Raw genomic sequence first — 24,382 nt, 5'->3', positions numbered from 1 at the left:
AAAAAAATGTAAAAATAGTGTGCTAGAACAGAAAAGTGTTACTTTGATCCCTCGTAGCAGGGAAGAAAAGTGCCAATTTTATCCCTCCTAGCAGGGAAGAAAATCCCTTTTCCGAATAGGTGATGTGAAAAGCCACATATCATTCAATGAGTAAATATTTTTTTGGCTTGTAAAGATAGCTGGAAAAGTGTATGGACTCATTATAAATCGAGTTTATTCATAAAGTGGCCATGCAATTTGGCAGCTGGGTGGGGGCTGTTCATATATTACGTCATCTATGTTTGACACCCCCCCGAAATCATCCAAAGATCATGCTTCGAATGACCCCGTTTCCTCCTACATCATGCTACCATCATCCGATATTCAGACCCCCCCCTAGCCCAATTTGTAACGACGTAATTTATGAATACCCCCGTGTACTTTTGACTAGGGAATGCAAATCGGTTATTTTTTGTATGGAAATAACCGCGGTTTCGGTTAATAACCGATTATTTCCATACAAAAAATAACCGAAAATAACCGATTTGCATTCCCTACTTTTGACGTCGAAGTGCAAGAAAAGTTTCGCCAGCGCGTTGATGTCTTTTGCCTAGTTCAGTGTTTTAAGCGATTCTTAACTAGTCTGTATCTTTAGGTATTTAAAAAAGAGTAAACAAAATCTACCCTCAAATGGCTTCTTAAGCCAGTTGAGGATAGATGAAAACATTACATTATCAAATAATGTAGGTTAAAGTCAGGTCGTTCAGTGACTGATCCAGGTGGGTTTGTATTTGGTTGGTTAATCAATAAATGTTATAACTACCCGACAGGGTTGGGCAGTATTTCAATTACATGTATTTGAAATACGTATTTGAAATACATTTTAGTATTTTGTATTTGTATTTCAAATACTACCTGGAAAAGTATTTTGTATTTGGTATTTCAAATACTGCACTCACATGTATTTTGTATTTTGTATTTCAAATACGTTAAGCTTCAAAATACATTTCTACAAAATACATTTTTTTATTAAATTCTTTGATCCTAAAATGGAACGTTTTTTAAAATATAATGTACGAGGTACAATGCGGGAGCTATTCTGCGCGGAACTTTTCGTCAAGAGCCAGGGGATAGGGTCATTGCAGTAGTTTCCGTCCATGCTCTAGTTTTCGACCACTTGACAGATTAGCAAATAATATATTTCATTTTTAGGGTTCCGTACCCAAAGGGTAAAACGGGACCCTATTACTAAGACTTCGCTGTCCGTCCGTCCGTCCGTCCGTCCGTCTGTCACCAGGCTGTATCTCACGAACCGTGATAGCTAGACAGTTGAAATTTTCACAGATGATGTATTTCTGTTGCCGGTATAACAACAAATACTAAAAACAGAATAAAATAAAGATTTAAATGGGGCTCCCATACAACAAACGTGATTTTTGACCAAAGTTAAGCAACGTCGGGAGTGGTCAGTATTTGGATGGGTGACCGTTTTTTTTTTGCTTTTTTTTTGTTTTTTTTTTTGCATTATGGTACGGAACCCTTCGTGCGCGAGTCCGACTCGCACTTGCCCGGTTTTTAATTTACTATTTGCCAAATATAATTTTTATATGTAGACAGATATATTGTTTAGCTAAGGATTGAAATCAGTCCAAATTTGTGCAGCAATGTAGGTTATCTCACCTATTCAAATTTCGTCAAGTGGAAGAAAACTAGAGCTGGACGAAAACAAGCACAATGACCCTATAAGTTTTTAGGAAAGGATATTCGTTAAAAACCGGCCAAGTGCGAGTCGGACTCGCGCACGAAGGGTTCCGTACCATAATGCAAAAAAAACGGCAAAAAAGACGGTCGTTGCTTAACTTCGGTCAAAAATCACGTTTGTTGTATGGGAGCCCCACTTAAATCTTTATTTTATTCTGTTTTTAGTATTTGTTGTTATAGCGGCAACAGAAATACATCATCTGTGAAAATTTCAACTGTCTAGCTATCACGGTTCGTGAGATACAGCCCGGTGACAGACGGACGGACGGACGGACGGACGGACAGCGGGGTCTTAGTAATAGGGTCCCGTTTTACCCTTTGGGTACAGAACCCTAAAAAACTAAATGATTAAACAAAAAAAATTAAAAGTATTTTGTATTTTGTATTTGAAATACATTATTTTAAACACTGTAATTTGTATTTTGTATTTCAAATACCAGTCACCAAAGTAGTTTGTATTTGGTATTTCAAATACTTTTAAAAATGTATTTTGTAATTTGTATTTGAAATACGTGGAAGCCAGTATTTTGCCCAACCCTGCTACCCGAAAATGTACAAATTCTTTGATTAAGTTTTAATACTAATACTATAGGACAATTTTACACAGATCGACCTAGTCCCACAGTAAGCTCAATAAGGCTTGTGTTGTGGGTACTAGACGACGATTGTATATATGTAATATACACACATGTATAGAGTCAGACCAAGATTAGTCTGCAGCGGATTTGATAGCCCACGCAGTGAAAGTGTTATTTTAAACGACAAACTTCTATGAAATTATGACGTATAAATGACACTTGCACTGCGTGGGCTATTAAATCCGCTGCAGACTTTTTTTGGTCCGACTCTAAACACTTATATACATTAGAAAACATCCACAACTCAAGAACAAATATTTGTGAGAAACACACAAATAAATGCCCTTACCAGGATTCCAACCCGGGACCTCCTGCTTCGTAGGCTGGGTCACTACCGACTAGGCTAGGAGGCCGTTAACACTTTTAGCGCCACTTGAACCGTCCGACTAACCCGGGGTTAACCGGTTAAACCTGGAGTAACCATGGTTACCACTACAATTTGACACTGGGTTACCGGTTTATCGGCTTAACTCCGGGTTAGTGGGATGGTGCAAGTGGCCCTTATTGAAGTACCTAAAGATACAGAGTATAAATAGTGTTCTTTCTCAGTAAGAGTTCGACGTATCTGTCGCACGTGCGGATGGCGCACCCCGCGCTGAACGCCGCGTGCGACGTGTGCGGGGAGACGTTCGTGGGGCAACTGGGGCTGAAGCTTCATAAGAGCCGAGCCCATGCTGAGGTAAGGACCTAGGGCCAACGAACTAGGATAACTAGAGAGTGCTCACTCCATACATCAGTTTTAGTACCAAAACGACTATTCGTAGTCGACATCTAGCATCGAGTAGCGGAATCATCAGTACTGCTACTTGACAATAGATGTTGCAACGACCAAAAAGGTTAATGCTCATCAATTTTCAGCTAATATTATAACCGGATTAACCAGAATTCTATTTTCAACTCCTTCTACTTTTAATTTTAGTTGTAAATTGTTGTTCAATACAATTTTCTTGAGAATTCACACTTGAGAATTCTAGTATCAAGTAGCGGTACTGATAATTCCGCTACTCTATGCTAGATGTCGACTGTGAAAATAGTAGTCTTTTTGGTACCAAACCTGATATGTAAAGTGAGCACTCTATTCTTACTATATTTCTCTATGCTAGAGCTCAAAAAAGTCCCCAAGTGTATAGTGCCGCGAGCAAATCATCTTTACTAGAATAACTAGAGCTCAAAAATGTCCCCAAATGTACTGCGCGCAGCTTGACAACGTTAGACATTGTAATCCTGCGCAAAAGGTTTAGAATTTATTCATCGCTCTTGCTTGTAAAAGGTGTTATTCCACGTAGGCGATGCGGTCCGTACCTCCTTAATTTTGACCTAGGGCTATACCTAATGTAGGTACGTCCGAAATTACTTACTACTTGGTTGGCGCGGTGACCCAAAATGAGTCTGGGCCTCCAACACAAGAGCACGCCACTTTGATCGGTCTAGACCAGAGCGGTATCCCGCCAGCTTTCGCCGACGCCGAGCTCACGGAGATCTGCCTCCACTCTATCTGCCCAACGGTATTTAGGACGACCAACAGGACGGCGCCCAATTGGACACATCTAAAAATAAATATGTCCAATTGGTCATGGATTAGAACATCTGATAGCCGTCTGAAATTAGGCAGAAGTTTTATTATTTTCGCATTTTTTCCTGGCAAATATGTTGAAAAACATTGTGTGTGCCACGGGCGGTACTGGAATTACGAACTCGTGTTAATTGAGCCCTCGCCTTCGGCGTCGGACTTCAATTCACACTCGTTCGTAAATTCTTGTTTACCGTCCTTAATACACAATGTACTGCTCGGTCAATCATAACTTTATTGACAAATCACAACTCGGTGACATGTGTCAGATAAGTGTCAGTCACATGGGCCGCTTTCCGAAGTCAAAATGTACTAAAAGTTTCGTCTTCTTCTCCCTGCCCTTATCCCACGTTGTGGGGTCGTCACAACATGTTTTTCTCTTCCATTCTCATTTATCTTTCGTCACCTCAGCACTCACTCCTTTCTCATATCCTTTTTCACAGAAACCATCCATCGTTTTTTAGGATTCCGTACCCAAAGGGTAAAAACAGGACCTTATTACTACGACTCCGCTGTCCGTCTGTCTGTTACCAGGCTGTAAGTCGAGAACCGTGATAGCTAGGCTGTTGAAATTTTCACAGATGATGTATTTCTATGGTTGCTATATTTATTTATTTTAAATATTAAAGTGGGGCTCCCATACAACAAATGTGTTTTTTTGACGTTTTTTGCGTAATGGTACTAAACCCTTCGTGTGCGAGTCCGACTCGCACTTGGCCGGTTTTTTTGGTCTACCATTCGCTCTCCGTATTCCATTGGCCGACTAGAAATGAAATGTCCGCTCACATAGACATGTCTCCTTTTTTTAGAAACCGCAACAGTTTAAGTGCACGACGTGTTCAGTAAACTTTGTCAGTTTAGAAGCACTGAACAGACATACAGACACGGCCGGCGAGCACGGAGACCTGCGGCCGTGCGAGCAGTGCGGCGAGAACTGTGCGAGCGAGGACAAGCTACAGGAACATGTCCAACAGAGACATCCGAAAGAAACATATAACTGTTCAGAGGTTAGTTTTTTCTACTTCAACATGTCTGATGTGTATTATAGTAGTGAGGCTGAGGAGACACTCCTGACTTCGGGAAAACTCGGCTCCGTTCAGCTCAGCATTGCTCCGAGCAATTATTAAGGTTGGCACCACTTGACGTCCTTTTGCGTGCACGACCACAGATAAGATAATGACTTGAATTTTGATAACCCTACATAGCCGAAAGGGATAGTGCCATACATTAGAGAGGGACAGCATGATTCGTCCCTGAATCGCTGTCGAACTTCGGTTTTGTAGGAAGTGTCCTTTCTGTACGGTTAATTTATTCGGTGATTATAGTGCGACATAAAATAGTAGAAATTAAATAAAATAGAAGAAGAAAAATTCTACACTAAATGTGTCGTGTAATTTATTTGCTAGGCTAGAATCATGGTTAACACTACAGATGTTACATCGAAATATTAGTCCAGCACAATTCTGCCGACTTACGGCGTGCAAATTTTACTATACATACTTATTTGCTAACATGCATTTACTCTATATTTACATTTCACGGATTAATGAATTGTCATGTTTTTAGTGTGGCATGTCGTTCCCTAGTGCAGCGGCGTGCGAGCTGCACCACAAGCGAAAGCATCTAGGCCAGCGCTACACCGGCACCAAGATGGACCGCGCCATGCGCAAGCGGTAACTAAAGTGTCATTCTATGGAACTTGCTAACTATGTAAACAAACCGCCATATTGAAATTGTCAAAGAATGATGAATTTACTAGTCACTTTTCTTTACATATTTGGCAAGTTCCATACACATGACACTTTACATATCTTCTATTTTTTCCTAGCGTTATCCCGGCTTTTTGCCACGGCTCATGGGAGCTCTAGGGCGGCCTGCTTGGCTACGAATATCAAGAATTGCCATCTGACCTTCCAGTTTAGCTTACCTTGTTTTCTTTAAGCTGTATCATTTACAGAGGTGTGGCTTAAAGAGTATTCTGTTCTATTTTTAGAAGGTAAACTAGGCCTTATCAGTGGGGAGACACTCCTGACTTCGGGCAGACTCGGCTCCGTTCGGCTCAGCATTGCTCCGAGCAATTATTAGGGTTGGCACCACTTGACGTCCCTTTGCGTGCACCACAGATAAGATACAAATAAAAGATAATGACGTGAATTTTGACAACCCTAAATAACCGAAAGGGATAGTGCCATACAATAGAAAGGGATAGAATGATTCGTCCCTGAATTGTTGTCAAACTTCGGTTTTGTAGGAAGTGTCCTTTCTGTACGGTAGTACTATTATTTATTCTGTGGCCTTATTGGGATTAGTCCGGTTTCCTCACGATGTTTTCCTTGACCGAAAAACGACTTTTTAACTGGTAAATATCAAATGATATTTCGTACATAAGTTTCGAAAAACTCATTGGTACGAGCCGGGGTCCGAACCCGCGACTTCTGAGTATGTGATGATTGTGTACCTATATGTTAAATGTCATAATTTTTTTTATTGAAAGGTACGCACAGAAACCTCAGCCGAAAGGGGTGTTCGTGTGCGAGCAGTGTGGGCGAGTCGCGAAGGTAAATTTAAAGTTTTACTTGTCAATAATCAAAATCATTAATTATTATTCCCTTTGCCCAAGTAAGGAGTCGGACCTGCATCCACTTTTTGGGGACTAGCAACGCATATAGAGTTAAGCCAAGCTAAGTGTTATTTAAACTTCAATTTCATAGAAGTTTGACATTTAAAATAACACTTGCACAGTCTGGGCTATCAAAATCGCTATCAGCTGGATTTAAGTCTAGACCTGATGTCTATATATCCTAATTTATCCAATACTTTGATATAATATTTAAAACAGATAAAAATAATTAATGTCTGAGATTTACGAGAGTTTTTTTAATCCCATTGTCTTTTTAATTTATTTGGGACAAAAACAGTCACACACAAGGTTTTATCAAAGAATGAGTATCAAGAGTAATAAAGTGTGAGACCAACAACATTGTTCACAGATTACTAGAATGGGTGTGTAATGCTTAATATAATTATAAAAAAACTATCATACATTTGTTATAACGCCATTTTATATATTATTTTATGTTATAATGTAATTTTTATTATACGTTTCCCTTGTTATATTGTGATTTCATCTAAACTGTCATTGCTATAATGTCTATTGTAATATAATTTATAAATAGAATATAGACATATTTTATAATGACATTTGTTATATTATATTTTTGTATAACGTAATAAATACTTCATACAATTTTATCAAGTATAAATACATATATTGTATAACATTAATTGTCATATTTCATTCAATAATAAGACAATAACGTAAAGTTTAACATATTTTTTATAAGTAGTACGCAGGCCTACTTCTTTTACTAGCTATTTTATTTTAGGGAGGTCGCAGTTGTAACCTAACCTAACCATTTTTTTCACGGTTTTCGATTCTGCGGGGCTCGCCGTTCAAACCTCACCTAAACCACTTTTTTGATATAATATTTTATTCTACGGAGGGTCAAAGTTCTAACCTAACCTAACCCTCCTTTTGCTAGGTAGTTATTCGTTGGTGCGGAGTCGCAGTTCCAACCTAACCTAACCCATTTATGTCATGCAACTATTATGCCACACAAATAATTATGTGATGTCACTTGTTATAATAAATAATATGCTTTAGAGCATGTAATATTTATGGCAATGTATATTAAACCAAGTGTAAATATACCTTATGACCATTATACCAATTATAACATTATGTATACCGTTAATTAGGTATTTCGGTAGTATGCCATTTATTACGTTATTCAAAATAACGATATAACAAACAATAATATATGAAAAGTAATTATAACAAATGTAATGCACCCTACTAGAATATCTACTGATAAATCTACAATATTTAGCGCTAGGTAACAATATAAAGGATATAACACTAAGCGCCACTTGAACCATTCCACTGACCCCGGTTAACCGGTTAAACAATTTGACACGGGGTGAACGGCTTAACCGCTTAACCCCGGGCTAGTGGGATGGTGCAAGTGGTCCTAATAGTTTTATCTGATGACTAATAATATGATTTTGGACTGCAAAATAACGCATTGTAATAGAACGCGACACTGCTGCGGTACCACCAGCGCAGCCATCAGGAAGTGAAGCCGTTCGCCTGCAACATCTGCCCGAAGAGCTTTCCCTTGAAAACGGCGCTAGAGGTGAGCAATGAAGGAATAAGTTATGACAGATTTCGCAGGTGTAGAGTTACTCCCATACACCTGCAAAGTCTGTCATCCGTTAAAACAGTGCTAGAGGTAAACATTAAGTTATAACACAATGTCGTGGGTGAAGAGTTTCTCATTTTTTGTAGAATATCTGTAAATTATAACACTAGTAGGCTTAGCACGAGTGCACCGCGTTACCATCTCACGCGCGAGATAGACAACCCGTCTTTTTGTAACTGTATTAATTAGAGACTTTTACATCTCTAAAGAATTTTAGTATTTAATTTGTCGTTACTATATTTTTTTATTATAGTTTTTTTTTGTGTAATTCGACATTTAGAGACTGTATACATCTCTAATAAAGTACCTAATATTTTGTTGATTCTATATTTGTAATTAAATTATGTAAATTTTGGTTATTATTATTACTTGTGAAAATTTGACATGTAAAAATGCCCCTGTGGCCTATTTGCTGAATAAATGTTTGATAAAACACCGATTTAAACTTTCACGATTTTTACTCACCTACAACGGGACTTAGGGCCAGTTGCACCAACCACATTTAACAGACTGATCAACGTCAACCGGCGCTTTACTATGGAACTTTCCATACATAAAAATTAGCGAACTCTTTAACGATTAGAACAGTTTGGTGCAACCGACCCTTAATCGCGTATTTAAGTTTTAAGATGCCGTTTCGAGGACGGCGTTGTCCCCAGAGAAGACTGGCTAAACGTCGGAGGTAAATCTTAAAACTTAAATACGATTAAGTCCCGTTGTACAATTTAAATGTTTGATGTTTGACAAAAGGGACGGGGTGTTTATCTTTTGCGCGAATATGTAAATAGATTTTGAACTTATGAACTAATTAATCGATTGTATAATTAATGTTTGTGTATGTGCAGGAACATATCCGGTCGCACACGGGTGAGAAGCCTTACCAGTGCCCCGAGTGCCCGCTCGCCTTCAGCCTGAAGGGGAACTTCAACCGGCACCACAAGACTGTGAGTCTCTCATAAATACATGGCTATAGATGTATTAGACCGCGGGCCAGGAGCATATGTCGTCAGTTCATGCGACCAGCTGACGTTTTTTCCACCGCGATACAACCGGCTGACGGATTTTTTTATTCACAATAGCATCTAAACTATCATCTGACATTGATTTTTAGATGATAGATAGAAATATTCTAGGGTACAGACTACAGACACTACATACTTACGAACTCTATTGTAGTGTATAAGTTATATTAAAATTAAGTTTTTTTTTCTTTAAATTTATATAAAATCCCAATTCGTAATTGGTTACCAAATGGCTGGCATTAGCTCATTTCGTGAAGTAGAAAAATAAAATAAAAGTTTTCAAACTACATATAGTACGACATTACAAATCTTCAGCTTGCTGTAAAATACTTAATTTTTTTAAATAATTTTAATTTCTTTTTTTTCCACAGGCGCACCAAGGTCTCCGCGCCAACGTCCCGTGCTCGATCTGCGGGCGCGTGTTCTCAACTAAAGCGGTGTTGCGCACGCACGTCAACACCGTGCACCACGGCCAACCGTGGCCTAAGAGAGACCGCACCAAACGGCCCAAGAGCGGCCACACGACGCCCAGTGGCGACACACTAGTGCTCACTCATACTAAACAATAGTTAATTTTATTTGGGGTTGGGGTCTGTCTGTCCACTGAAGCGGAGCGGGGCGGAGGTGTAGGGAATTAACCCATGGAACGCCCGTGTCAAAAATTTGCTACTGAATTTATAACGTTGAAATTGTAAATTAAAGTTCAAATCTGTCACGTACACGGGACAACGCGTTCGAAGGGATAATAGCATTGGTTGTAATATCCGCTCTGCTTCAGTGGTCGGGCAGAGCCTTACACCACATAAATTAAGTTTAATCGTAGATTTTTATATCATCATCATCAACTTCCTCGCGTTGTCCCGGCATTTAGCCACGGCTTCGTAATCCTAGATATTTATATACATAATATAATATAGAGACTAATAAAATTATACTTAAATCGTTCTACATCGTTGTTTCATTTATTACAGATAATCCTATAAATAAAACCTAAAACACAATTTCTTCACACGGCAAGCGTCCCGACGGAGCCACGTTGGTGCCGTGGAAGTTAGGAAGGGCCCTGGTGTGGGACGCAACATGTGTCGACACCTTTGCGCAATCCCACATTCAGGGGACCCGCATTCGGGCCGGCGCTGCGGCTGACCAGGCCCATGTTCGCAAGCGCCGCAAATACTCGACGTTGCTCAACGACTATGAGTTTGCGGCGCTCGCGGTTGAGACTTTGGGTCCCTGGTCAGCCGACATGAAAATATTCATAGGAGCACTATCGGCGCGGCTGGTTGACACCACAGGGGACCCCAGGGCTGGCGCGTACCTCTCAACGTATTTCCCTTGCGATACAGAGGTAACGCCGCCAGTGTCATGGGGTCCATGCCGCAGTCCGACCTGTTGGACGGGGTGTTCTTTTTATAATTGGTTTGGTTTTTGTAGGTAAGTGTATTTTATAGTTTGTATTTTTATTTTATTTCTAGTTTTAGCTTTAGTTTTAATACAATAATTGGGAGAATATTGTATTTGATTTCTGTATCAACAATTCAACATTTCAATAATAAAACATAGTTCTTCTTTTTTAGGGGCTATATAAGGCTCCAAAGCCTATGTATCACTGCGACCATTCCTGATCTATTGTGATAGTTAATAACATAGTTAACATGCATTTCTTTATCCTCGTAAGGCCCACAATAGAACGTTTGCCTATATTTTATTTGGACCTTGTTGCATACATTAGGGTGACTTTCGTTTGTTTTAGAAAAAAAATAAACACAAGAAATGCTACTTTATTTAGTTTATGAAAGGTTGTAATTAGATTGAAACAGAGTGTACATTGTAATGTACATTGGGCCTTACGTTAATTAAATTTATTCTTATCCTATACGTTTATACAAAAGCCTAAATTAATTTTGTATCAAGCAGAAACGTCTCCGAACGATGCTATTAAGCTTAGAAACAAATTAACCTTTTGAACGCCAAACGGCGCATCCATTTGCCGTGCCACTGACGCCACGGGGGTAAAATTTAGCTTTGTGAATAAATAATGCCAACCTAAAAGTGGGGTGTTTTTCAGTAGATTTTCATCAAAAAACGATCGACGTCAAATGCCGTCTTTGGCGTCGTTGTCATGATTTTGCGTTGACGTCGATTGCCGTCTGTGGCGTTCAAAAGGTTAAAAGTGGAAAAATTCATTGTCTTGGGTGGGACTTGAACCCACGACCACCGGATCGCTAGCCCGGTGCTCTTCCGTCTGAGCTACCAAGACCTTACCTAACACAGCGATTATTTCCACCATATGGCATGCTTTCTGGCATTAAGGTCTCCTTTTGTAAAATTTTTACTGTGCAATAAAGTTAAAATAAATAAATTAATTTGTAATAATGCGAAAAAAACTACAATTTAATTACTTAATATTTTTAATGAATTTATTAAGCGTTCGCCTTAGTTTTCCGCTTGCTCCGGTCTCTCTTAGGCCATGGCTGCCCGTGGTGCACGGAGTTGACGTGCGTGCTGAGCGCGGACTTGGTGGAGAACACACGTCCACAGATGGAGCACGGGATGTTGTCGCGGATGCCTTGGTGCGCCTAGAAAAAAAAAGGCGGTTAATAGAATATATTATAAGTTAATGTGGGTTTTTTGGAACTTATGTACGGAATATCATTTGATATTTACCACTAGCTTTTCGGTGAAGGAAAACTACGTGAGGAAATTTGCATACATCTGCGAAAAAAATCAAAAGGTGTATGAGAAGTCCCCAATCCGCATTGGGCTAGCGTGGGAACTAAAGCCCTAGTCCTCTGGCGCATGAGAGGAGGCCTGTGCCCAGCAGTGGGACGTATATAGACTGAATTATTATATATAAGTTAATGTAATTTTTTTGTGACACTTTTATTTCTGACTGATGTGTCTCTTATGGATATCTATCAAGTACTTCTCAAGACCTTTCTAATGAGCCTAAACTCGTATTATAGGGGTCCCTTCGGTACGAAGGTGATCGGACACTCCGGACACTGGAACAGTCTCTCCTGTGTGTGTCACTACATGTACACACAGACACACACACACACTTTAGGCGGTACTTACAGTCTTATGGTGCCGCTTGAGGTGCCCCTTCAGTACGAAGGCGAGCGGACACTCCGGACACTGGAACAGTCTCTCCTGTGCGTGTCACTACATGTACACACAGACACACACACACACTTTAGGCGGTACTTACAGTCTTATGGTGCCGCTTGAGGTGCCCCTTCAGTACGAAGGCGAGCGGACACTCCGGACACTGGAACAGTCTCTCCTGTGTGTGTCACTACATGTACACACAGACACACACACACACACTTTAGGCGGTACTTACAGTCTTATGGTGCTGCTTGAGGTGCCCCTTCAGTACGAAGGCGAGCGGACACTCCGGACACTGGAACAGTCTCTCCTGTGTGTGTCACTACATGTACACACAGACACACACACACACTTTAGGCGGTACTTACAGTCTTATGGTGCCGCTTGAGGTGCCCCTTCAGTACGAAGGCGAGCGGACACTCCGGACACTGGAACAGTCTCTCCTGTGTGTGTCACTACATGTACACACAGACACACACACACACTTTAGGCGGTACTTACAGTCTTATGGTGCCGCTTGAGGTGCCCCTTCAGTACGAAGGCGAGCGGACACTCCGGACACTGGAACGGTCTCTCTCCTGTGTGTGTCAGTATATGTACCTAAAAAAAATATTGATTGTATTAAGCATGAAAGTGTAAAGTCTAACACAAATTTGTGCATCGAATTTGACAACGTATATGTATAGATGGCGCTGTACATAATCGGTTACTCTTTAAAAGTTGAAGTTAGAAAATTCAATAACTACGAGACTTAGTAATACTCCCTATTTGAATGCCACAAATAGGGAGTATTACTGCAATGTTCCGCCGCCAGAGTGCAGCACTAATTTGTTTAGTAAACCATAAACTTATACATACTAGGCCTTAAACAGTTTTTTGACAAGTTTTCACTATGACATTGATGCACCAAGGCGGTTTGTTTACAGGTGGCCTACCGCGACACGCTACAATCGGGATTTCTTTATCTGCCTCTCTATCGAACAAGAGTGATAGAGAATCCGAACTTTCGATTGTCGTGTTTCGCGGTAGGCCATGTAACGTGTGACGTGACGTGTGATGTGTCATTGATGATGTCAATGAGGTTTGTTTACTGTATGTGCCTATGCAGAACTTTGCCTCATATTCCCTATTGATTTACTCTTCGACGTAGTAAAACATCGTGTGGACTATCTCCAATCTGATACACAAATGACATTGTTGCCATAAAAAAGTATCGTTATACAATAAAACGCTCCAAAACTTCGCTATATGCAGTTTTAACCTTTTTATTACTTATTACGTTAACCCTAGCAATCCTCATTTTATGGTATTTAAATTAACCATATGCGTTTTTGGTGTATTTATACGGCATTTCCATAATAAGCCATCTACTAACAATAAAATAGGTTAGTAGAACAATAAACAACATCTTTTTTAACAAACTGTATCAGTACCACTATGTTCCTACAAAAGTTGAGGCTAGAACTCTTTGAGCACGGGTGAGAAATCCTACACCTGCGATAAATGTAGCTTAGTACTTACATCTAACGACGTTTTGTAGTAGAAGGTCTTGGGGCACTGGGTGCAGGCGAACGGCTTCACACCGTCATGTCGACGTTGGTGATACCGCAGCAGGGTAGCGTTCTATTGGATTATTCAATGAATAATAGTTATTTATGATACAAGTGCGAGAATAGGAAATTCGCAATGAGTGGTGAAAGTTTCGCAGGCGTATCGTACGTTTTAAAGTACATAATGGCCGTTTAAATTTATGACGTAGTTACGTAATGTGCTTATTATCACCTGGTGTCGTAATGTAGCACCAAATGTACTGTACATAAATATTAAAATATTATAGAACAATCTTACACAAATCGACCTAGCCCCATAGTAAGCTCAATAATTCTCGTATTACGGGTACTAGACGGCGATAGATATTGATAAATATCAATATTATATTTATAATATTTTATATGTAGTACAGTTTATATATGTATTTTTATTTATTTATCTAATATATGGAGTTTATAATATCCTATAGTCTGCTTTTCTTTTTAAAAGCTTTTTTGCTGTTTCTCTCTACCTGCAGCATTCTCTACCAGTCAACCATAGGGCATGGTTGACTGGTAGAGAATTCCATTTGGCATTAAGTCCGCCATGTGTATATATTTTGGCAAAAAAGTTTAAATAAATAAGTAAATGTAGTATTACCGGCATGATCTGTCCGCACTGCTCACACACCACCTGTCCCTTGGGCGGAGCGCCGCGCAGCGCAGCGCGGCGGCGCGCAGCGACTTTCCTGTTGTAGAGGCGGTCGGCCGCGGTGGACGGACGCTGGTTCAGGTGCTTGCGTTTAGTGTGCACCGAGAGGGCCGTCGCGTCGGGGAATGCCATGTCGCACTGCGCATATAAAAAAAACAAGTGCGAGTCTGACTCACCCACCGAGGGTTCCGTACTTTTTAGTATTTGTTGTTATAGCGGCAACAGAAATACATCATCAGTCAAAATTTCAACTGTCTAGCTATCACGGTTCGTGAGATACAGCCTAGTGACAGACAGACAGCCGGACAGTGGAGTCTTAGTAATAGGGTCCCGTTTTCACCCTTTGGGTACGGAACCCTAAAAAAAATTGGACTTTGAAATGTCAATTTAGATTCACGAAAACTAAATTGACATTTCAAAGCCTTGTATGAGACTTAGTTTTTGAAGTCGATGCCAAACCAAAATTTTTGAGAACCAAAACTATATAATATTAAAATTAATATTTTTTTTCCAAATTTTTCATTTTTCGTACAAGTACTGTACTTTTATTACCACAGGCAACTAATACTCATCGAGACAATTCTAACAACCCCAAACACAATTAATAGTTTGCGTTGTTTAATCACAGAGTTCCCATGCCCACCTCCTGTCTCCATCATCAGATCAGCTCTATGTCATAATCATCATATTTATTCATCAACAATACAAGATTGCATTTGAAATGCTTAGTTACAATGAAATACAATAACATTTTGACAATAACACGTTAATTTTTAGAAAAATACTTATTAGTCAGCTAGTAACACATTTTAGGACAACATTCACGTTATACATAATACATTGAATTACATTGTCATCATGTATGCCAAATTTCAGCTCAATGAGAAATGGGGAATTCGAGTCAAATTTAGCTTCCAAGATTTGACACACACTAACTAACATGGCAAGTTAATAAAAGCTTGTAATATAGGTATACCTACTAACCTCGTCACACCGATACGTTTCTTTCGGATGTGTCTCTTCGACATGTTCCTGTAGCTTGTCCTCGCTCGCACAGTTCTCGCCGCACTGCTCGCACGGCCGCAGGTCTCCGTGCTCGCCGGCCGTGTCTGTGTGTCTGTTCAGTGCTTCTAAGCTGACAAAGTTTACTGAGCACGTCGTGCACTTAAATTGATGCGATTTCTGAAAATAAAACAAAAAATATAAATTATCAATCAATCAAAGTTTTATTGATAAAATAGAATTATTTTACATAGACTTCTATCGACCGGGATATGAACCGTGATTACCTTTTGTATTGTTTTCGAGCTCCCGATATTTCACGACGACGTGCACGCATGAGGGTAGACCGAGCGCGGTCTACACAACTTTGACACCCGCCCGCTATCATCAGTTACCCGTGAACAAGATGCAGGTAACTGCGTCGAAATATCGGTACCTCGAAAACACTACAAAAGGTAATCACGGTCCATATCCCGTTCGATATAAGTCTAGTGAAACTAACCGAGAATCATTCAAAACTGTTAGTATTCTACATGTCAACACATCTTGGATTTCACGGGCCTATAAATCCCGGTCTTTTGATAGGCTTGCGTGGGGATATAGATCCAACACGTATAGGCCCCTCGGAGAGCTTTAATGTCATGTAGAACGCCTGCTGGAACCCGTTCACAAGTGCAACAATAGACACCCATGAACCGGTCTCAGCAGGCATTGGGACTATTGTAGAAAAAGTGAACAGTATACCGGTCTATAGATTGAAGTTTGGGTGGACAATGAGACTGGGCTATTGTAGAGAGGTCGGACACCTGCCATAACAATGTTTTCACAAGTTATCTTTGGATCTCACATTATTATTATAGTACGTTGTGCAATCAATAAGGAACTAAATGTGTTTAAGTATATTACCTCGGCATGAGCTCTGTTCTTATGCATCCGCAGTCCGTTTTCCCCCACAAACGTCTCGCCGCACACGTCGCACGCGGCGCACTGCGCTGGATGTACAACGCGTATGTGCGTCAAGTATGACGTCATCTTACTGTTGAAAAAAAAAACATTTACTTTAACAACACTGAATTAAAAAAACCCCTGACTTATATATTCTCAAAGGTAAAGGATCCTAATACAAATAGATACTTAGATAAAATACTACCGATAGAGTATTTATTTATCGTATGGCGGTTACACACTGGTTAAAAAAAAAATCGGGCAAGTGCGAGTCAGACTCGCGCACGAAGGGTTCCGTACCATATAAAAAAAAACAAAAAAAAAGCAAAAAAAAAAAACGGTCACCCATCCAAGTACTGACCACTCCCGACGTTGCTTAACTTTGGTCAAAAATCACGTTTGTTGTATGGGAGCCCCATTTAAATCTTTATTTTATTCTGCTTTTAGTATTTGTTGTTATAGCGGCAACAGAAATACATCATCTGTGAAAATTTCAACTGTCTAGCTATCACGGTTCGTGAGATACAGCCTGGTGACAGACGGACGGACGGACGGATGGACGGACGGACGGACGGACGGACGGACGGACGGACGGACAGCGAAGTCTTAGTAATAGGGTCCCGTTTTACCCTTTGGGTACGGAACCCTAATAGAGTACTAACTTAGATAGATACAGGTTCTGTCAGGAGTCAGAGGAGACTGCAATGCACAATTCTCTGTTCCTGTGGACCACTAATGTCAAAAAGAAGTACCCACCTAGGGCGGCAAGTATTGCAACCCTATGAGGTACAGAATATTACGGCCCAAAGAATCTGGAATTTTCTGGATGCAACGGGCATTAGTAATGAACTTTAAAGGGCCGTCACAATTGATCAAATGCTGGTCGATGCGACACTCAAATGCCTTCAATACCCCAATAATAATAGATAGAGTATACTTTATACCAACCTCATAACAGAAACAGCTTCAGGAAGACACAAGTGAATAATAATAAAGATAGATAATAGGTGGTCTTATTAAAAAGCGATCCATTCGATATGATGATGCTCTCCTGACCGATTTCGGCCACAGCGACTGTGTGCTCTGGAGTAAGCAATTGTTAACAGGGAACATTACGCAAAACTCTGCGGGGCGTCACTAACTCAATTACATGTCCTACCGTGAAAAACGACAATCGAAAGTTCGGTTTCTGCCTCTCTATCACTCTTGCTTATTCGATCGATAGAGAGGCAGATAACTAAATTTAGATTTTCGCGTTTCGCGGTAGGCCACCTGTAAACAAACCGCCTTTATGTATCAATGTTATGGTAAAAACTTGTCAAAAAACTGTTTAAGGCCTAGTATGTATAAGTTACTCTACGGTTTACTAAACCAATTAGTGCTGCACTCTGGCGGCAGAACATTGCAATAATACTCCCTATTACGCGCTATTTGTGTGTAGTCGAACCACTCTCTGGCGCGCCCTTAGAAGATACATTGGACCAAAATAAAAATTCTCACTTGAAACTTTTCTCGCAGTGCTGGCACTTGTACGTCTTGCCCGCGTGCATGTCGTAGTGTCTTTTCGCCTGGCCCCTGCACATAATTATAAATAATTTAATTTTTAACAAGCTGAAACTTCTGCGAACGATGCTATTACTACGAACGACGATGTTATTATTTTATGCGATGCTTGGAACTCCGGTAGTCGTTTAAGAAGTGTAACGCTCTTACGGTAGATGTCGCTAGGGTCCCCTAGACCGATTATGGTGGAAAGATTTGCTGGATATGGTTGAGGTCTTGGTGGCTCAGATGGCAGAGCGCTGGAGTATCGATCCAGAGGCCGTGAGTTCAAGTCTCACCCAAGACAGTAATTTTTTCCTCTTTTAAATTTATTATAAATGATGTTATGTAATGACTGGATAATACGTGAACTAGTGACACTGTAGTATCTATTATATTCGTTGCAATGTAATAATGTAAACACTATATAATAGTTTCATATATTTGTTGAAATGTGAATGTTTGTTTGGATATTAGGATGTCTGTTCCTCCTTCGCGCAAAAACGGCTGAACTGGTTTCGATTACATTTTACACGCAAATAGTTTACTAAGAAAAGAATACAGGATACTTTTTCCCCCTAAATTCATCTTCTGAGGAGGTGGCGTAAGGTTGCAATTTAGTACAGTCAGCAGCAAAAGTTGCTAAGCGGGCGAGGTGCTCAAAATGATCTTGACTTTATTGTTAAGAGAATAAGAGCGTGTCAAGGTAATTTTGAACACCTCGCCCGCTTAGCAACTTCTGCTGCTGACTGTACAAGAGCATTAAGGGCGAAAACGGTTGCAATAAATAAATGACTAAAATAAAAGACTAAAAATGCGGTGGGCAGTTTAACTACTTCTATGAAGCGCTAGTTTGTTATTGTGAATCATTATAATGACTAAGAGAAATAATAATTATTCTTTCCCACTGCTGCTTCACATAAGCGAGAAACCATACACCTGCAAAAAAGACACCCTATGCACAGAATAAATAATAGTACACCGTACAGAAAGGGCACTTACAAAACCGAAGTTTGACAGCGATTCAGTGACGAATCCGGCGGTCCCTTTCTAATGTATGGCACTATCCCTTTCGGCTATTTAGGGTTGTCAAAATTCAAGTCATTATCTTATCTGAGATCGTGCACGCAAAGGGACGTCAAGTTGTGCCAACCCTATTAATTGCTCGGAGCAATGCTGAGCCGAATGGAGCCGAGTATGCCCGAAAGGCGGAGTGTCGCCCCACTGACTTATGTAACTTTAATATGGTCTCTCTTCTTCCTCGCGTTATCCCGGCATTTGCCACGGCTCATGGGATCCTGGGGTCCGCTTGATAACTAAACCCAAGATTTGACGTAGGCACTAATTTTTACGAAAGCAACTGCCATCTGACCTTCCAACCCAGAGGGCAAACTAGGCCTTATTGGGATTAGTCCGGTTTCCTAACGATGTTTTCCTTCACCGAAAAGCAACTGATAAATATCAAATGATATTTCGTACATAAGTTCCGAAAAACTCATTGGTACGAGCCGGGGTTAGAACCCGCGACCTCCGGATTGCAAGTCGCACGCTCTTACCGCTAGGCCACCAGCGCTTCTAACTTTAACATGGTCAACTAAACTAAAAGATTAGCCTAACCTGTCTCTGGACACGTAGTTGCACTCGTTGCATATAAACTTGAGTCGGTGCACGTCCTGATGCACCTGCCACCTGTATTTCTTCTTGTAGCGTATTGCACAGATCTCGCATGCGAACTCGCCCTCGCTCTGTTACAACGAGAGAAGAATTAACATTTACGACCATTTTTTAATATAAAATTCAAGTCAGTCTGGCGCATTCGTCGATGAGAAGCTTAGAACTATTTTGAAATTTATGAAAATAATGTTTGTATTGTAACCAAGATGGTGACAATTATGACGACGCAAATTAAAAAGTTATAGATGTTTATAATATAATGAATGAATTAATTAATTTATTGCAGACAACATTAGCTCCATATATTGTTAGTTTGAACTTAATCTACTTAATCTACATATTCGTCGCCTAGCACCCATAGTACAAGCTTTGCTTATTTGGGGCTAGGTTTGATCTGTGTAAGATGTCCCCCTAATATTTATTTATTAGTTACTAATAATAAATAAATAAGTATATAGAGTTAGACCAACAAAAACCTGCAACGATTTTGATAGCATACGCAGTGCAAATGTTATTTATACGTCATAATATCATAGAAGCTTAACGTTTAAAACAACACACTGCGTGCGCTATATTAAAGGTCATCGCTCGAAAGATTGCACCATACCTTTGGCCTAGTCTCGAGAAGATGGCGTTACTTTTTGATATTTAACAAATTAAAACATATCAGTGAAAGGATAAGGATCAAAGTCAAATGGCGTTCTAAAAGTTTTAATCTTCTGTCGAAACATGGCAGTAAATTTACTGTGGCTACATAACTTACCATGCCAGTAACTCTTTATACACTCTATTCTCTTTGGTGACAGGTAGAAACCTCATGGAGGTTATGAGGCCAAAACAGACAATAAGATTACGGGTATTCGAGTAACTCACCGGGCTGTGCCTCGCTAGATGGTTGTTGAACGCGGGCTCCGCGTTAAACCCCTTCCCGCAGGTCTCGCACCGAAACCGCGACTCCAAATAGTTCTGCGACTTCTTGCGGGTGGCGATCTCTTCCAGTTGCTCTTCCTGCAAGTACCAACATCAGTACACCTTATAAAACAAAGTCCCCCTCCGCATCTGTTTGTGTGTTTGTATGTTTGTTTGCGATAAAATCAAAAACTACAAAACAGATTTTCATGCGGTTTTCACCTATCAATAGAGTGATTCTTGGGGAAGGTTTAGGTGGATAATTTGTTAAGGTTCTGCCCATGCGAAGCCGGGGCGGGTCACTATAGTGCCTCGGGGACAAGATTTATTCTTAGACTTAATTCATAATGTAGTCACGCTCCGAGATTATTGAGCCATTTATAAGTCTGTATCTTTAGGTACTTAAATAAAAGCAAACAAACAATTTGTACATTTTCGGGTAGTTGTAACATTTATTGGTTAACCGACCAATTACAAAACCGCCTGGATCAGTCACTGAACGACCTGACTTTAACCTACATTATTTGATTGTGTAATGTTTTCATCTACCCTCAACTGGCATAAGGAGCCATTTGAGGGTAGATTTTGTTTACTTTTATTTAAATACCTAAAAATACGGAGTATAGGGTACAATCATTTTTAGGGTTCCGTACCCAAAGGGTAAAACAGGACCCTATTACTAAGACTCCGCTGTCCGTCCGTCCGTCCGTCCGTCCGTCTGTCACCAGGCTGTATCTCACGAACCGTGATAGCTAGACAGTTGAAATTTTCACAGATGATGTATTTCTGTTGCCGCTATAACAACAAATACTAAAAACAGAATAAAATAAAGATTTAAGTGGGGCTCCCATTCAACAAACGTGATTTTTGACCGAAGTTAAGCAACGTCGGGCGGGTCAGTACTTGGATGGGTGACCGTTTTTTGCATTATGGTACGGAACCCTTCATGCGCGAGTCCGACTCGCACTTGCCCGGTTTTTTTTATCAACTACCAAGTACCTAATTTGTATCAAAATAAACTTACTTTACTCAGTGTAACAATTTTCACAGCATGTGTAGTCTCGAATTTGGCAAAATCAAACTCGGGCATATAATTATTTTCTGGATTCCTCATCTTTCTTTTTACTTTTTTCTTGTTTACTTCTTTCACTTTGGTATCTTTAGATTTTATATTTTTCATTTCTAATTTATTTTTCTTAACTACAGTCTTTTTATTTTTTTCTTGTTGTCTTTTCATTGGTTTTTTAACAATCTTTACGTCACTGACGTCTTCATCATTATCATCTTCAATTTCAAACTCTTTTTTTATTTCATCACTATTGTTATCATCAATTTCCATTTTTATTTTAGTTTCCGTAATAATATCATCATCTTTTTCATCATCATCATCATCATCATCAATTGTTATTTCTTTCTTTCTCTTGAAAGCATTCTGTATTTTTCTCACCCTATTTTTGATATATGTAAGTTTATTCGCAGGAACAAGTTTTTCATTTGCCAATTCTGTTCTTGTATCGGTTTTCTTTATAACACTATCTATGTCTACAATGTATATTGGTTCCTGTTTTATGTTGTCTACTGGGGGGACATCAATACATTCAATAATTTTCACATCTGTTAAAGTTAGGTTAAGGAACTGGTTAGAGTTTATTTTGCGAATATCCTCTAGGTACAGCTGGAAAATAAGCAAAAAAGCATTCAGTACAGTCACGTCTAAAATGTCAATACGGACAAAGTGCCAAAAATATGTATACACTACATGGGCAATAAAGTCGTGTATACATATATTTGGCACTCTGTCCTTATCAATATTTTCAGATGTGACAGTACCACAACAACTATATTGCTAAACTGAAATAAATGTCATATACTAAGAAAAAGTGACCAAGGCCTCCAGTGCCCCAGGCTGGAATCGAACCAGCATCCTCTGCTATCGCGGCAGGTGCCTGTGCCATTCAGCTACCGCCATTCAACTAGGGAAGAAGCCAGCCTTATGGGCACCCTTCCTCAGGGGACAGACTTCGGGGACTTTTCATAGGTGGGGGTTATATTTACGTTTCTTTACTTTTCTTTATTTTATTAGATTTTATTCATAAAAATTTATAATTTTTTTTAAAAAGGCCTTAAAGTAGAACTGAGATTTGAACCTGATTTTATTCAATGTCAAATGTTTGAAAACTTTCCTTTATAATTATAATATAAATAAGTTTACCACCTATAACATAAGTTAAATTTTTATTTTCATTTAATTTTTTTTTATTTTATAACCTTCTATCAGAATATGTGGTATCATTTGTTTAATTATTTTCCATTGCTAATTCTGTGTACCCTTTGGCAAAGGCCTCCCCCTAACATAAGTTTTAAAAACATGTAAAACCTTTCCCTTGAGTTCCGTGATTAGACATTGTTGTGTGTGTAGACACATGTCTCTAAAAGATTCACATTTGCGCAGCAGCGTGCCGCAGTACGCGCAGAGGTGTTGCGGCATATCCATGGTAACCTGAAATTGGAATAGGATTCAGTGGCAGGGCATAATACTGTTGCCCAGAGGTGGAATACTCAAATAGGCTAGTAAAAAAAATCTTAACATTAAAAAAAAAACTAACTAAATGGCTCAGCGACTCAAAGAGGGTCCTGGCCTCCGACACAAGAGCACTTTTCCGGATCCTGCGCCGTTTCCTGCCAATTATCGGCTTGAAGCTGATGCAGATCCGTACTACCGACCTAACCTAACCAACCAAAAAAAAATCATTTCTTTCAGACCACTTAAAATCCAAACTTTCAACTTTTGCGAGCAGTGAAACCTGTCCAAAACGTCAAAAAATAGGTGACAAAATAAATTCACGATAGATCCTACTGATGTTATTAATGGGGAAGTTTGAATATTTACATTAAGATACAGACAGCAAAAGAGATTTCTATAAAATTTCGCTGACATTTCATCCCCAGCAATGAAAGGAGGTAAGGGCAGTTTAACGAATACCACATGGACAAAGTAGCAGGCAGATTCTAGTCAGTGACACAGAATAAGTAATAGTACTACCGTACCGCACAGAAAGGAAACTTCCTAAAAAACTCAAGTTTGACAACGATTCAGGGACGAAATATACTGTCCCTTTCTTATGTATGGTACAATCCCTTTCGGCTATTTAGGGTTGTCAAAATTCAGGTCATTATCTTTTCTGTGGTCGTACACGCAAAGGGACGTCAAGTTGTGTGTGTGCCAACCCTAATAAATGCTCGGAGCAATGCTGAGCCGAACGGAGCCGAAAATGCCCGAAAGGAGGAGTGTCTCCCACTGCCCATACTTACAGTTGTCCCTGTGATACGAGTGAAGGCGTCAGCAAGTTTATATTCATGAATATTAAACAGTCTAGCATCGGTCGACAGGCAGGCTCGGCAGCATAACAAGGGGTCCTCATTTGTGGACTCTATTTGTGTTACATCCATGATAACTCCGTTTTAATGTTAATCGACTATGTATTATTTGCTGTACAAAAAAACATTAAAAAATATGAGCATTGAGCGAGAAACCCAAGAAACATGAATGACATTTCTGCTACGCAACTGACACTGACAGATAAGTTACGTTCAAAAATTGATCAGCGTTCGGATAAATGTACATGAATTACTTTGCTAATATAGTTGGTCAAGCAGATCTTGTCAGTAGAAAAAGGCGGCACATTTGAAAAATCTACGCGCGAAGGGATATCATCTCATAGAAAA

General features: G+C 39.7%; 2 protein-coding genes and 1 non-coding gene across 4 annotated transcripts in view; 1 reads left to right on the top strand and 2 right to left on the bottom strand.

The window, feature by feature from the left end:
• LOC134802340 (GDNF-inducible zinc finger protein 1-like) overlaps positions 1 to 9,828 on the top strand; it is a 29,175-nt gene extending 19,347 nt beyond the window's left edge. The window contains exons 7-13 of one of the 2 annotated variants that reach the window (XM_063774952.1): positions 2,928 to 3,057; positions 4,758 to 4,955; positions 5,515 to 5,621; positions 6,443 to 6,506; positions 8,043 to 8,144; positions 9,056 to 9,154; positions 9,604 to 9,828. In XM_063774952.1, coding sequence (XP_063631022.1) covers positions 2,928 to 3,057; positions 4,758 to 4,955; positions 5,515 to 5,621; positions 6,443 to 6,506; positions 8,043 to 8,144; positions 9,056 to 9,154; positions 9,604 to 9,801 — 898 coding nt within the window. In that variant the 3' untranslated portion in view covers positions 9,802 to 9,828. The remainder of the gene's footprint in view (positions 1 to 2,927; positions 3,058 to 4,757; positions 4,956 to 5,514; positions 5,622 to 6,442; positions 6,507 to 8,042; positions 8,145 to 9,055; positions 9,155 to 9,603) is intronic. The other variant, XM_063774951.1, reaches the window with a different exon arrangement.
• A 1,591-nt stretch (positions 9,829 to 11,419) lies between these two features.
• Trnaa-agc (transfer RNA alanine (anticodon AGC)) lies at positions 11,420 to 11,492 on the bottom strand. The gene has a single exon. It is a non-coding gene; the product is annotated as a tRNA-Ala (tRNA).
• A 139-nt stretch (positions 11,493 to 11,631) lies between these two features.
• On the bottom strand, positions 11,632 to 24,180 carry LOC134802343 (zinc finger protein 726-like). Its single transcript, XM_063774956.1, has 12 exons — positions 23,969 to 24,180; positions 23,034 to 23,156; positions 21,681 to 22,331; positions 20,621 to 20,755; positions 19,691 to 19,818; positions 18,032 to 18,106; positions 16,493 to 16,622; positions 15,569 to 15,766; positions 14,534 to 14,722; positions 13,865 to 13,966; positions 12,845 to 12,943; positions 11,632 to 11,811 (listed from the first exon to the last, which is right to left on the bottom strand). Exons 1-12 carry the CDS (start codon positions 24,104 to 24,106, stop codon positions 11,656 to 11,658), a joined length of 2,124 nt encoding a protein of 707 aa, XP_063631026.1. The 5' UTR covers positions 24,107 to 24,180; the 3' UTR covers positions 11,632 to 11,655.
• Positions 24,181 to 24,382: the final 202 nt, after the last annotated feature.

Source organism: Cydia splendana, chromosome 24 (genome assembly GCF_910591565.1).
Source record: "Cydia splendana chromosome 24, ilCydSple1.2, whole genome shotgun sequence".
NCBI classification, from domain to species: domain Eukaryota; kingdom Metazoa; phylum Arthropoda; class Insecta; order Lepidoptera; family Tortricidae; genus Cydia; species Cydia splendana.
This window is presented reverse-complemented; position numbering and strand designations above follow the sequence as displayed.